General features: G+C 30.4%; 1 protein-coding gene across 1 annotated transcript in view; it reads left to right on the top strand.

Moving 5' to 3' along the window:
- Positions 1–12,034, top strand: part of LOC106473495 (neogenin-like) — a 41,707-nt gene extending 29,673 nt beyond the window's left edge. The window contains exons 18-26 of the mRNA XM_022403091.1: positions 93–287; positions 546–578; positions 2,335–2,476; positions 2,798–3,003; positions 3,876–3,977; positions 4,707–4,850; positions 8,778–9,020; positions 9,269–9,438; positions 10,374–12,034. Coding sequence (XP_022258799.1) covers positions 93–287; positions 546–578; positions 2,335–2,476; positions 2,798–3,003; positions 3,876–3,977; positions 4,707–4,850; positions 8,778–9,020; positions 9,269–9,438; positions 10,374–10,472 — 1,334 coding nt within the window. The 3' untranslated portion in view covers positions 10,473–12,034. The remainder of the gene's footprint in view (positions 1–92; positions 288–545; positions 579–2,334; positions 2,477–2,797; positions 3,004–3,875; positions 3,978–4,706; positions 4,851–8,777; positions 9,021–9,268; positions 9,439–10,373) is intronic.
- Positions 12,035–15,842: the final 3,808 nt, after the last annotated feature.

The raw sequence follows: 15,842 nt of genomic DNA on the forward strand, positions 1-15,842 counted from the left end.
ATGAGAGTTTTATTATTACAAGTCATATGCTTGGGTGAAAATGTAAAAGTTAAAGCTAAAATTCTGATAAATATTGTGTTCTTATTTTCAAGGATATGTTGTCTTTTATACTACGGACAATACACAAAAAGATATCAACTGGGTGGTGGAAGGTGTTGTTGGAGACAAAATGACAACGACGTTGAAAGGACTCACCCCAGCAACAACCTATTACTTCAAAATACAGGCACGCAACAATAAAGGCTATGGCCCTTTTTCTGCAGAAGTGGTCTACATGACAGAGAAAAGTTAGTATAATTATGTCATAGTTCTAAAGGAATTTTTGCATTTTTCTTTTTTTTCCCCTTATTAAGTTATGAAAAATGTTGTATTAAAAATGTTTGTTCTTAAATATAAGACAATTACATGTAAGAACTTCAAGCCGTTGAATATTATAAACTGTGTAATTTCTCTAATATATATTCTCTTGTTTTGTTTCTCATGAACTCGGTAAACTACATTGATATGCAAACTAACAAAAACATTTTTAATACATTAATTTATAGGTACAGCACATTCAGCAGGTTCAAAGCTTCAAGGTAAGAAATTATTACTGCTATTGCTTAGTTACTTGTCTTATAAAATAACAATCACAAATTATGGAAGAAAAACTTTATTAATACTCATTATTTCAGCTTCTACCTTTCTCAAATGGTGTACCACTTGGGTTATTCTCTACATCGATAACAATGTAGCTACCCAGAGCCATAAGATTATCAGAAAATTGAGGCTAAAAACTAGACTGGATCCAAAACCATGAAAAAATAAAAAAAGTTACATATTTTCTGTTTTTAAACCTCAGCAAGTTTATAATAAGTTTATATAAGATACAAAGCACAAAATTCCCTCTGACTTGTATTGAAAAAAACTGGTCAGTCTTTACATGAATGCTCATGATATTAAAAATGCCACACAAAAAGAAGGCTTTAGGTGAACTTTTTATAATGTCTTGTAGGTTACCTGGGCTGAACGAGGCATTGGTTTATGTGCTGGACTATGGAGTTGAGGTCTGGGGTTCATGTTCTATTGTCTCTTAAAAATAAATTATGTTCCTATATTGTGGCTAAGGGTGCATTATAAGAGTGATGGTAAAGTCCCACTATTCATTCTGACAAGAGTAGCTCAAGAGTTGTTGATGGGTGGCATTGGTTAGCTTTCTTCCGTATGGTCTGTCACTTCAAAATTAGGGACAGCTAGTGCAGATATTTCTCATGTACCTTTGTATATTCCAAGAAGTGATAGATACGTGCAAAACAACCTTGAATAAAATGTGACATTTTTTACAGGTAGAAAATATAAAGAAGCTCTTTTTATTAGGGGGAAAAGATCCTTCTATGAAAATTAACAGAGGTTGGCCTATGTATTCTATATATATCTGTCTATAGATGTAGAAGAGAATTAATAAATGAAGCAATTGACATTGAAACCTAACTAGATAACCCTCGGATAGCTTTGTGCAAAATCCACAGATAATGAATTACATAAAGAACAACCTTTTAAACTTGAAATATGACAAAGATATCTTTGTAAGGAGAAACAGTCCTTCACTGAACGATAACATATTGGCCTGTGTATTGTAGAAGATAATTCATAAGTGAAGGAATTGACATTTAAACTTAAACTGATTACATTATCTTTACCTTTTATTTTCAATTGTTTTATCCTTTTTAATTTTGCTTGCTTAATTTTGAACAGTTATTTTCTTTGCACATGCTATCTTGGAACAGTTTTATTTATTTTTATTAGAATTTTTGTTTAATTTTGACTAGTGGTGAAATATAAAAGTTTTACTTTAACCTTTATTTTTACCCAATTTCTCAGAATATTTTATACCTGTATCTTTAAATTCATTTCTTCCTCTTCAATCATTGTTGTATTACATTCCATCATCATATATAGGAATATTTTATTTTTGTCTGTATTCTTTTCTTTGTGTGACACATCATTTTAATTGTAGATACAACAACACTAGACATTTAGCTGTTGAGAAAGGCAAAAGACTGACTATTTTTATTCTGGATTTTATGATTGTGACTTTTATAATGGTTTCTAACTTCCAACTTGTACTTATACATCTAAACTGTAATTATTGATAAATGTATGTAAAAAATTATGGATATATATATATATATATATATTTATGATTTGACATTGTTTAATTTCTTACTTAGACAACAATGCTGCTATTATTATTATCAAAATGTTTTTAATATTTTACAAATTGCTACAGTTTATACATACTTTATGATCTATTTGTTATGTATAGTATGTAAATCTGTGATATTGATTTTTCAGAAAATGGCAGTGGGTTGACTAATACCACAGTACACATCATCATTGTTTGTGTTTCTGTGTTTACTTTGCTCTTTATAATGGTTGTTAGTGTCATGATATGCAGACGACAACATGATTGTGTTATAAGACCAACAAAAAAAGGGTAAATATTATATACTTTTTAATAAGTTCTTATAAATTTTTATCTAAATTAGATGAACTTTCAAAAACATAAACCTAAATACATATTACTCAGATTGTGATTATATTATTCAAAGCAGCATCAGCATTTTTTTTTTTTGAAAAGACTTATTTTAATTATGCATAAACAATACATTATTAATTCATCTTGTCTTTAGCCTAGGTGAAAGTAAATGAAAATAATACTGAGATGAGCATTATCTACGTATAATTTAACTTTATTTTTCAAATTATGTTTAAGATATAAATCCTTAATTTTGATAGTTATGTTGAATTTGTTTAGAGGAGGAGGAAAGAATACAGCAAAGGGTAAAGACATTAAGCCACCTGACTTGTGGATACATCATGATCAGATGGAGCCCAAGACTTCAGACAAACAACTAAGTGCTGAGGCACCTATGACTGATACCCCAATTCCTCGCAATTCACAAGATCTCGGGGATGAGACAGTGTTGGAAACACTAGATGGCAGAAAAGGTTCCTACCTAGGTTAGTACTGGTACACAGTGTTTTTTACTCAGTAACCAGAGTTTCATCTAGAACAACCAAAGAAGAAATCTGAATAAATAATTATAGAAAAATTTAAATATGAATAAGGGTTAGTAATATCTTGAATTGGCCTCCTCCTATAAATTAAAAAGCCTTGACTGTGATTAACTTGAAAAAAAACATGTGGATATTACATTTTAATTACTAACATGTTTGATGGTAGTTTCTTAAATTACTATTTTTAAATTTTTGTTCTCACTTCTGCATCAGTTGTCAGGTAGAAATATTGCTCGAAACGTCACATTTATAATATATTTTTTTAATAAGTAGTGTCACAAGTGGCATCTTTAAAAAGAAACAGATTGAAAGTGTTTATCTACCAGTTTGTTTGATATTAAAGAAGTTTTTACAAGATGTATTTATTTGAAATTTAAAAGTAATTCAGTAAACTGTAAATAAATTGTAGTATAGCATGGTACAAATTTTTATTTTTCAGTGGCGTGAAAGTAGGAGTTAGTATTAAATGTTTAAGATTTACAATTTCTCTCATGGGAAGTATACTAATTAAATTGTAAAACACCTGCTCCTTAATATATTTTCTAAAAATACAATTTTAATTGGTAAATCTTTCAAAGATTTCAGTTTTCATCTGAACTAACTGCCTATATATGAAGATATATAAGTACTAATAAAAGCAACATATTTTAGCCTAAAGTAAGCAGTTTCTTATATTTATGATTATAGGATATAATTTTAGGGAATGGTTTGAAAAGTGTGATGTTTATTTAACTTTGTTTTATTCAGTATTTGATTTTGATTTTATTTAAATGTTTTCCTTGCTTCTTTTTTTTGAATGAATGTATATGAAACAGATCCTAGTAATAAAGTGAGCGATAACTTGTCACTCCACCATCGAGCTGTAAGAGCTAAGCCTATCATGATCCCTGTTGATTCACAAGCTCAACTGAAAGAACGTAAGTATTTGAAAATTTCAAAAACATTATCTACAAATAATAAACGTGATAATGCTTGTTATTATTTAAAATATATCAGAATTTGTGGTTAAATGAACTATTGCTCTACTTTAGTATGTTTGTTTTTGTCACTCAGAACAAACATAGATTTACACTTTACAATATCAGAAGTAATTTTAGTCTTTCTTCACCTCCAGTTGTTGATATAGTCACAATTTCTGTATACTTTTCGTTGTATATAACATCTATTATATTTATTGAGAATAGTATTTAATTCTGTTGGTCTTTAAGTATTGTAGACTGATAGTTTTTTTCAAGCATGTTTACTTATTTCAATATGCTACTTCAGTGGCTCAATGGTAAGCTCAAGCATTTATAATGTTAAAAATTGAAATGCCACACTTACAGTTATCACAGTTCAGGTAATACTTTGCTTAGGTTTGTGCTTAATAACAAAACTGAATATTCTTTGGAAGATGAGTTTCTTTATTTGAGTTAGAAAACACTGTTCTTCTCATTAAAGCAACTGTATAATGTGAACAAAACAAAAGATTAAAAGTTTTATGATGCCAAATAAGTAACATGCATCAAGGATTACAATGCTTGTGAAAAGTTTACTTGATAGCTTAATTTTTACCTCATCCTTTAAAAAGTCACTTGGGTAAATAAATGGAACCCACACAGATGGAATTCTTGATTGAATCCAATGATAATTTCTTCTGTTTCCAGAGAATAAAAATGTTACTCTTGTTGGAAATGGGACACTAAGTCAACATTATGATACTGTAAGTGGAGAAGAAAATCATCCATTCTATCCACGAAAACAGTATGGCAGTACTCGTCCGCATTTAACAGTGGACTGTAGTCTGAAGGGTAGGTTCTCACCAAAGGTTATGGAATGACTCTTTTAGAGTGAACTGTAATTTTTTTTTAAGTTTATTTGAATATTTAATGTTTTTTTGAAGATTGCAATACTAAATAAAATCTTCTTAATCATCATTTTTTCATTTAATCTCCTTAACCCTTTCCAGTCCGATACATTTTGTCTGTATGTGAAGCATTGGAGTTTGAAGCTTTGTGTCTTTGTTGATTGATGATTTTCAACATATCATCTTTAATATAAACAAATTTTAATTTTGTATAGTTATCAATTTTACTGTACTTTGTTTTATTCAGAAAACTCACATTTACTAAGCTGAATTTCTATTTCTTGTCTCCCCAAAATGTTGTACTTTGGTACCAAATTACTTAAATTTCCCATCTACTTGTATAGAATATGTCAGTGTAAGAAGAAGAGATACAGAATCATACATTTTATGTGTTTTTTCTTGATTTTGTTTTGTCAAAATTATAAAATTTAATTTGTATTGGTCAGTATTAGCTCTCCTAAAATAAATACAGTAACATAATTTAAGTATCTTTTAAGAATCCCTGAATGTTGATATTAATGACCAAGGACACAGGACAGCTCCAGGTGGCTTCACTGTATTCAAGAAATCTTCAACAACATACACCTGTACATGTTTTTTTCAAACATATGCACAAGTCCATTAAGTGCACTTAATTTCATTGTTATTCCAGGTTAAACTTGCCATACGGTCAAAAATGGCACCTTTTGTGGGCAAGTTGGACATTTTTGCATATTAAAGCTCCTTTTGTAACTATTTAAAGTTAGAGCAGCAGTTATGAGTTTAGTCTTATATTTTAAAATAATTATTAAGAAAGTTTTAATCTCTTTTTACAAGATCACAATAAAGAATGATTATGAGTTATCATTTCACACTTATAAGCCACTTAAACCAGCAAAAGTTGTCATCCTATTTTTATCTTTCCTTTTGAAAGGTATGGGTGCTTTACTACCAACAGCATTTTTGTAAATGCCCAGTGTTTTAAAAAAAAAGCTATGAAATTAAACATGATTATGTAGATATACACGTCTATTATTGAATACAAATTATTGTTAATAGCAAGCTCGAATATTGAATGTGCAAAAAGCCAGTACTAATCACATTTGAAAACATCACAATTAGAACAAGTAACTAGCCTTTATAAAATAAGTATGTGGTGTTTTACTTAAATAGAAAATATATATATACTATCTATATGTTTTTATTCTTCAAACCTTTTTACTACAGAGTTATGAGGTGATGATAAATAAAACCCAGTGTATGACACGTCACATCACGCTTGATTTCTCGAAATAGGAGGAGTCATAAAAGCCAAAATGCATTTATTCAGATAGAATAAATAGTTCGATTACTGTCTGCCCATTACAATTGTAGTGATGGGGTTGTAAGGGATGTGTGTGCCATGGAACCTAAAAAGTGTAGTGAGTGTTGGTATAATAAGCTAAAAGTAAAGACAGAGTGTGAGATCACCTAGCTTAGAGCCAAATACAAAAAGATTTATCATAAAAATAAAAACATCGATTCAATTTGAAACTTAAATCATTTCTGAATTAAGCTATTTTCTGGTATATCACCAACATTTTTAATAAAAACAAACCTCTTTAATCAACAAAGACTAAACTGAGAAATCAACAGTCATCTAAACAATTTTGTTGTCTATACATTTCATTTTATATTTTCAGTACATAGACTAACAACAATATTAGGTTATATTTTTGTTGCTAAGTGACATGACATAAAAGCCATTGTTGGAATGTAGTGTTACCAAAATGCACTGACTTTTCTACATATATTATAAGTTGTTTATCTAACCAATTTTTACCAATATGCCACAAATTCATTTCATGAATGATCATAATTTTGATTGGCTCACAAAGGAATTTACTGATGTTTGATTGCCTCCACTGTACTTTTCTGCCTCTTTGTTGGTCAAGCTTGATTTTGCAAAATTTATTTCAGTTACCTATGAAATGTGAGACTAGGGTGTACTATGGGGTGGGGTGGTAGTACTTGCTCTGTCATTTTCAATGAGCTATATGCTAGTCCAGCGTTTCCCAAACTATGTTCCATGGAACACTGGTGTTCTGTCTGAGATTGATAGATGCTCCTTAAGAAAATCATGATTTTAAATTTTAATAAAATATTTAACACTTTTTGTACAATCATAACTTATTAGGAAATATTTTCTTATATATTAGAATTAGATAATATCAATTTCGCATTGAAGAAGAATTATAGAAGATGCCATATCTATTCTACATAATATCTTAGTGGAAAGGTTTGTACCTAATATATATTATAAGCATAAAAATGTAAAAATTCATTAATACGTAATTTTATTAAATGAATAATATACAAATCAAGAGGTTGCTGCGCATGCAACATACACCAATATTTCATGTGTCTAGTGTTCCATATGCTTTTTCTCAGCTGAAAAGTGTTCTGGGGCCAAAAAAGTTTGGGAAATGCTGCGCTAGTCCATTGTATAGAGTAAACTTGTATTTCATAAAAGTAAAATTATCCCATAGATACACTGACATGTGTCCTTAGTTTATATGTTAAGTAAACTCTTTAATGTACAGACTATTTGTCTTTCTCCATAGTTAAGGTCTTAAAATATCTTTAATGCATGACCACATCAGACTCACTTAAGGCATGTTGCATTAAATTTTATTTAAAATTTCTGTCAGTTATATGTGTAGTACAAAATATGCATAAAATTATCCTATTGTCAATGGCCATACTAAAGTTACTTCTTTTGGAGATAATGATTTGAAGGAGTTAATTGGTGTTTCAGTATTTGATTGTTCATTCAGTCAACTTTGGTAAATGTAATGTGATCATTCATTCAAATTATTTTAAGGATTTAAATGAAATTAAAGAGCAATCCAGATTCTAAAGAGAAAGTCTAAATGTCAATAATATAGTGAACTTAGCAGTAAGTTTACTTTTGAATTTGGTATTATCCATATAACACAGGCCAGCAATGGTTTCATTGACTTGACATTTTTACATGTTCTACAGTAATTCCTGTACACTGAATCCGAAAATGATACCATTTTTCTCCATCACGTACAGATTTTTCACAAAACGTCATAACGCAATACATAAATTAAAGACCACAACACATAGTTTTGTGACTAAAAGACGTAGATTTCACACAAAAAATCAGGATGAATGAGGATGCATATTTGTTTGACATCAATGTCCTTCCATTTTCTTCAGCTTGTTTGTATTTTTGTTAACAAATACAATAATAAAAAATGTTTATTGTGGTAAACGAAATAATTTGATCTATGTAAGAGTTTTTTTTCTTCCCAATTTGTCAAAAATCCTTACTTGATAGAAAAAAAAAATGAATATTATTTTCAAAATCTACGTAGCTGAATTATGGAAAATCCATTATTAAAACTAAAACAACTTTTATGGAGCTTAAATTCACAGGCCTGTGTTATTATTGAAAGACAATTCAGTGTGCAATAAGTTATGTGGTTTATTTGTATAATTTGCTTTTGAAAACTGTATATACCATATATGTTTTTTAAATACATACTTGTAATGCAAGAGGCTTCTTATTTAGTTCACTTCATATTTATATGAGAAATGAAAGACAGTATTTGCATTTAATCATTTCATTTACCTACTGTTTCTGTATGAAGCCATTTCTGGTTAATTCCTATTGTTGTATATACATTTGCTTATTTAATATTAAACCTAAATCAGAAATATGATATAAATTATAGGTAATTTTAACCAACCAGCACTTCTAAACTGTTTAAGGTTCTGAATTTCTTATGTTATCACAGTTTAATGGTACTTAATGTAGTGCACACTATTCTTTATATAGATGACATTAGAATATAGCATGACTATTGTATTACTTTTCGTCCAGCACCCTCAGATATTTCTTCATCCCCTGCAAGTACACCTCCAGTAAAATATGATCAGTTATCAACTGGAAACCCTCCTACTTACAACAGTACCATTGCACCTAGTGACTGTGGCACCAGTGAAGATGAATGTGGAAGTAATGGATCTTTTGGAAGAGGACCCCTAGGACATCCTCTGAGGAGCTTTAGTGGCCCTGAACCTCCAACTTCAAGTTCCTCCCCAAGTACCACACAACCAACTATTGGTATATTGCACTTTAAAATATGTTAGAAAGTATAGAAATGCAATTATTTTTCACTGACTATTATACCTAATATATCTGAACAAATGTATTTTGTAATTATAGTAAAATTTAATTGTACAGTAATGTTAAGGCTTTGATAATAAAACAATTCTGTTTTATTTTAGGTTTGTTTATTTTATTGGACTAACCTATTAATCAGTATCTTACCTCATTTCCAGTCATGCTTCTTTCTTTTTTTTTATATTTAGTAGTAAGACCTATACCCTCAACAAGCCCACTGAAAACAAGTGTACCAAGTAATACGAGTCTTCCAGACTCTAAAACTACAACTTCTCAACATTTTCCATCACTTAATGTACGTGCTGGACCAGCAGCAGCACATACTGCTTCTAAACCTTCGAAGGAGAATGAACTACTGGTATGTAGATTAATAACTGCAGATCATGAGATAGTACTGTTGTCTTGTAGTTTACTCATGTGCATTCATTATATGATGCAAATAGATATATAGTTTGTTGTCGTTTTTCTGCTAGACTGATCTCGTTTCAGTGTCAAATAACAGAAATAATAAAATCTGTTTTTGTTTTTATTATTTTTTTTTTCTACAGAACACTTAAACATACAAGGTTAATGATTTTGTTATTAAATACAATTAATTAATTGACTAAAGCAAGAATTTTAGGTTTTTTTAGGAAGATTAGTAGCTGTTTTAAATATTCTTTTTGGTCTTTAATAGGGATTTATATTTGAAGACGACTTGAAAGTCATCTTTCTTAAATTTTGAAAGTAACTACAGTAAAACAGCTAAAAACTTGTGAGGTCCCCCATATGGCTGTGCAGTAGGTTAAATAGAGTTTTGTATCATCACAGATCTAGTGATATGATACATTCAAATTTACTATTTTTATAGTATCTTGTCAATACATTCACAGTAACTCTGTCCTTCCTCTAGAATAGAAATTCCCAAAGTCTGTTTATTCATAATTCTAGTCAGCTTGTACATTTGAATAAATATCATTTGTAATTGTATTTTTTTTATAATTTATGGCTATATGCTCAAGTCTCAACAATATATCATAGCTCTACTAAAAGAATATGAGAAATCAATGAATTTAAAGCTTATACTATTATTATTGATGGTTCAAACCTTGTGGTGGGCACAGTACAAATGGCCCATTGCACAGCTTTGTGCTTAAGCAAAATGAAAATGTGTGGAAACAATTAACCTTCCTATTGTCTGGTGTTTAATTATCTGTTTTTCAGTTTGCGAGTATGGGAGTTTCACTAAAATGTATTTGTTTGTGACTGTGCTTTAACTGAATCACTGTTTAATTCTGTTTTTTTTTTTTTAAGCCATCTTACAGCACAGAAGAACTTAATCAAGAAATGGCCAACCTGGAAGGCTTAATGAAAGACTTGAATGCTATTACTGCATCGGAGTTTGAGTGCTAATCTTAGAAGGTTTTGAGTGTAGGAAGTTAAGAGATAATGTAGTGGCTGTTAGGGAACACTGCATGATAATTGTACAGTGAACTGTGCCATGAGTAAAAGACCCACAGAACTTCTGTGACATTGGAATAAAGTGTCATAAAAAAAAAAAGTGGAAATGTACAAAGTTTATTGGTAAACTTTTTCATTTTTGGGCCGATCTTATTCATCAAGAATTTTTTTTTATTCTTTATGCTGTGTGTGACTTGATCACAATGTGCCAAAATTTCATCATCTATCACATTATCTTATCCAATGCTGTATGTCATTTCATCTTTGGTTTATGTGCTTGTAAAATTAATACAGCCACTAAAGGTTTCTAAACTATTAAAATGACCAAAGCATGAAATCCAGCCAGTTTTACTTCAGTGTTTTGCTATGAATCTCATACCCACAATCTTAAAGTTCAAAACATTTATTCTGAAAAAAAAATTTATTAACAACAATGAGTAACTGAAAATTGTACTTGAGACTTGGTACAGTATATCTAACCAATATTTCTTGCTATCTCCCTGAAAGTTAAACTTGATGTGACTGCATTTTATTGCCATGATGTTTCCTTTGCTACTAAAGTCTTTGTCAGAAAACTGTGTGAGTGTACAGTTTTAACAAAACTGCAGACATTTTATGTGATCACCTGGCAGTATATATATATATCACAGGATAACATTCATTTGTAAGTACACATCAGCAAAAAGACTGTAGTCTGTATATTGTAGGGGTATTTCTTTATTATGTTCTTGTGCTGTTAAAGTGTATACTTGATGGTAAAGAATTCCTTGTGCCATTAGTGCCATGCAGTGAGTGTAAATATTATTATAAGAAAATATATATATATACATGTGTGTTGTTTGACATCTCTTTGTGTATATATAGCCCATTCTGAGCTTAACATATTTTTTAAATCATTTACTTTTTATTTGCACAAGAACTTGATATTTACTTGATCACAATTGTTGAAAGAATGATGGACTAGATACTTATATGTTACTGTTTCTTTGTGGTATTATTTCATGTTTTATGGGCTAAGTTGGTTTTAAATATTTTGCTTCTTCAAGCAATAAATTTAAAACACTACTTTGCTGACAAAGAGTTGAATTGTTAAAAAACAGTAGTTGGAGTAAGAAGAGAAATCACATTCAAGATCACTGGACAGATTGATTATAAAATCTGTTTTAATTATTTAATTATTTTGTTTATTAAACAGTTACTTTAATGTTAAGGTTGTTTTGAATATATTTATTTTTCAAGTGAACAAGATAAATATCACTGCAAAGAACATTAGTGTAAAACAAATGCAGATAAAAACTGAAGAATAAACATGTAATATAAAACCACATTAATAGTTGGATACTAATACGAGTTTTGCTTAGAACAGGCAAGCATTTTGTCCTTTGTAATAATTAACAGCATTTTTTACCCTTATTCAAAAGTTTCATTTTATCTTAAAACTTAATCCTGATAAATTGAGGTGCATGTTAAAATAATTTGAAATTACATAATGTTGTTGTATATACAGCATGTTGAAAAAAAAAATATATATATATATATACGATATGAGTTAAATATTATTTTAAAACAGTCACATAGATTTTGAATTGTCATTTTTAGACAAAAATTTTGAATTAAAGTTAAATTATTCATGGTTATAAAACTTTTTATACACCTAAATAAATGTGATTCCCTAAAATAACATTTGTGTGGATAAAAAAGTTTATAAAGATAAGTAATTAACAGGAATACATCAAAATGAATACAATGTTTTCACCTAAAATGTTTATACAAATGGATAATTCATTCTGAAATTGAACAGAAGGTTTGTAATTGCTAGAATTGAACCTAGCACCATGCATTGCAGTGCATTGATTGACTGGCACTGATATTGAACAGTTTTATTTGATTTATCACTTTGACTTGTATTACAAAAATATTCTATAAGTATTGTAATAAGAACAGATAAAAATAAAGAGGAAATACTACTAATCTGTAGAATAAGTTATATTTTCCAGTAAAACTAAATCAAGTTGTATTTAGAGAAAATTTGACATCATCTGTATAAAGGAAGTGTTTTGTTATGTATACAAAATTAGACACACTCAAAAAATAGTGGGATTTGAAAGTATTTTAAATTTTTAAGTTTGTAGTTTTTTTGAAACAGTTTGAAATTGAAGAACACATTATAAGTTTTTAATATTTTATTTTCCTTTATGTTAAAATGTAAGATCAAAATTATTAATTCAGTGCGCTTTATAGGTTAAGTTTTTTTTTTAAATACCGTGTGCTGTACAAGCTAATAAACTATTTTAATAAAGTTATTATTAACAGATAGCTCAATTCAACTCTCTCGAGGTATCATTCTATTTTATATTAACTAAACATTGTATGTTGAATAGATACACAATTCTAATTTACCAAAATAGGAAGGGAAGAGAACAGGCATGCCAGAACCATTTTGGGATTTGGGGGGGGGGGGGCTAAATGTTGAAAGGAACATAATCATCAAAATGAAGCCAGAACTTTGATTGCTACCCTGTGAGTGCTAAAGCGCTCACCCTTGCGTCTTGGAGTCCAGGAGGTAAAGCCCCCAGAAGCTCTAGCATTTTTTTCCACTTTCTTGATAGGAATCTATTCTTAAATGTTGCCTAGTTCAGTCAAAATTTTGTTTATTTGTGTTGAAAATTTTCTGTGTGGTAAAAAAAAAAAAAGGGGGTGGGTGGGCAAAAAAACATTTTCCCCCAATGAAATTTTAGTTGGGCTGCTGTCCCCACTTCCATGCCCTTTGAAAGAGAAAGAAGTGCACTTATTATTATACCATTAAAAACATTGAAATAATTTTGTGGTAAAAAAAGAGGAGGAGGGAGGCAAGAAAGCCATTTACCTCCAATGAAATATTAGGGGGCAGCTGCTTCTCACTTCCATGCCCTTGGAAGAGAAAGAAGTGTACTTGTTATTGCACCATTGAAAACACTGAAAGAGTTGTAACCTACAGTGGGTTGAGCATGACAAATTGTTTGCATGTCATGTTTGGGTTGTGAAGATTTAAGATATGAGCTATGATATTCCACTGAACATGCTCTATGCTTTCAGTTGTGGGGGGAATTTTAACTTGACAGTCAATATTGCTATTTGATTAAGAGTAGCCTGTAGGTAATTAGTGCTGCTGACTGATTGCTCAACCTTTGGTCAATAATTTTGAATTGATGTGTTAATATAAATGGTGTATTGTTGTTAATAACTAAATGCCACAAGATATATGAGTGAACTAATTAACCTTAAGGGTCCCTGACCTGGGTATTTAGCCCATGTGTTGCATAACGTGACACTTTGATGTAAAAATATCATCTAAACCTATGGTGTATAAACTTTGATTTATGGCAATTTTATTCTATAAATGGTTGACCATAAAAAGAAAGCTTTAAGTATTTCTTACTGGAGTATTATAAGTTGAAGATTTATGAATATGGTATTACAAGAAGCACAAGATAATATTAGACTAGACTGTAATCTCGGAAACAATCCTCTGTGAGAGATCTAACTGATTTTTGATGCATAGAGCATCAAACTTGCAAATATGGTCACCAGAAATATTTGATATACCAACAGTGAATGCATAAATATATTTGCAAATTCAAGCTATGGCATAATTCCTTTTCAGTTTGTTAAGAACAGTCAGGAAGTAGCAGATATAACAATGATTTTACACATGTCCAAATTGATGCCAACAATGTGGTTGGTGCAGCCAATATGCACTTATTCTTTTTTCTGGCTCACTGTAGAAAAATGAAATGTAGGCAGTCTTGGACGAAAAGCTGGCATTTCAACAGAACCCAAATACTTTCCCATTCACACCACTTGGGAACGACTACAATATGTACCCATTATTTTGGAAACTCTGATTCCATTTTACATTCTAACTGGTTGTACACAGCAAGAAGACCACATGAAAAGTTTGGCAACACATCATCTCTTGACACACTTTGGAGAGGATGAATAGAACTCAACGAAGGTGAAAGGTGCAAAAGAGTTTATTTGTAGGATGTATGGCTTGCCAGAGGTCAACAGCACTCGCAAAGCATGTGCCATTTTAATAACATGCTTCTGATTAACAGAATATCTATAATACTCATTTTTTTGTCCACATACTCATCATCAGACAGTAGTTTAGAGACAACTGGCCAACTGCCCATATCTAATAATTCCCCCCTCCCCTCCACATAAAAATGAGGTGGAAACAGGAGGACAGAGTTCTGGTGCCACAGCTTTTGTCTTTGCCATCAATATTTGTAAACAACATGTATGCAATATTCTTTGGCTGAAAAATACATGTAAAAGTCAGCAATGCAGTTGCAGTACAGCACAACTTGTCTGTACAAAAACATTCAAGTGTAGAGACTAGAACATGATAGTGTCAATGTACCTGCCAGTTAGTGTTCACTGTCAGAACTATGTATCATAATCAGTTACCTAAAAAAGATGCTGATTTAATCTACCACTATATACCATAATTTTTAAATATTGTGTCATTAACATGTGCATTAAAATGTTTACTAATAGTTTAGTCCAGCAAATGTTTTTCCTTGGTTGAAAAACAGGTGTTTTCATATTATTTTTTTCTATTTTTGATAGTTTTCAGCATTTATGCTTTTGTTTCAGTGTACTTATCCTCAAGTTGTGACACCTATGTAAACTTGCCCTTTCATGGTTCTATTACGTGTTAAATATTTATAATACTTTTTGCAAATAAGAAACTGAAACTATATATCATTTTGTTAGGTCCTAAAGCTCATTAAGTGATTAAGGTCCATCGGAAGTATGTTAATTCTAAAAGAAAGGGAAATAAAATTTACTCTTCACTCGTTTCCATGTGCTACTTTGTTTTACATGCCTTAATACTCAACATACAGCTTGGAAAAACCATATTTGGATTCAACATACCCAAATTACATTAATGAATTTCTAACAACTCGACAAGAAAAGCCCCTCAGTGCCACAGCGGTATGTCTGCGGACTTACAACGCTACAATCCAGGTTTCGATACCCGTGGTGGGCAGAGCACAGACAGCCCATTGTGTAGGTTTGTGCTTGATTACAAGCAAAGAAACGACAAGAAAATTCCTCTTAAAGTTCACTTTTCAGAAAACCCAACTACTTTACATGGCATTACGAAATATTTGATTGATGTAGTCAACTACGTCACTCTTCTGCAACCCCATCCAAAGTATTAGCCCCAAGAACTTTTAAATAATTTATATTTCATAAATCACAATACAACTTTGTAATGTACTTAATTTTCACAGTTACACACACTATAGTTCACAACAATTCACTCACTTT

This window comes from Limulus polyphemus, unplaced genomic scaffold (genome assembly GCF_000517525.1).
Source record: "Limulus polyphemus unplaced genomic scaffold, Limulus_polyphemus-2.1.2 Scaffold131, whole genome shotgun sequence".
NCBI lineage: Eukaryota > Metazoa > Arthropoda > Merostomata > Xiphosura > Limulidae > Limulus > Limulus polyphemus.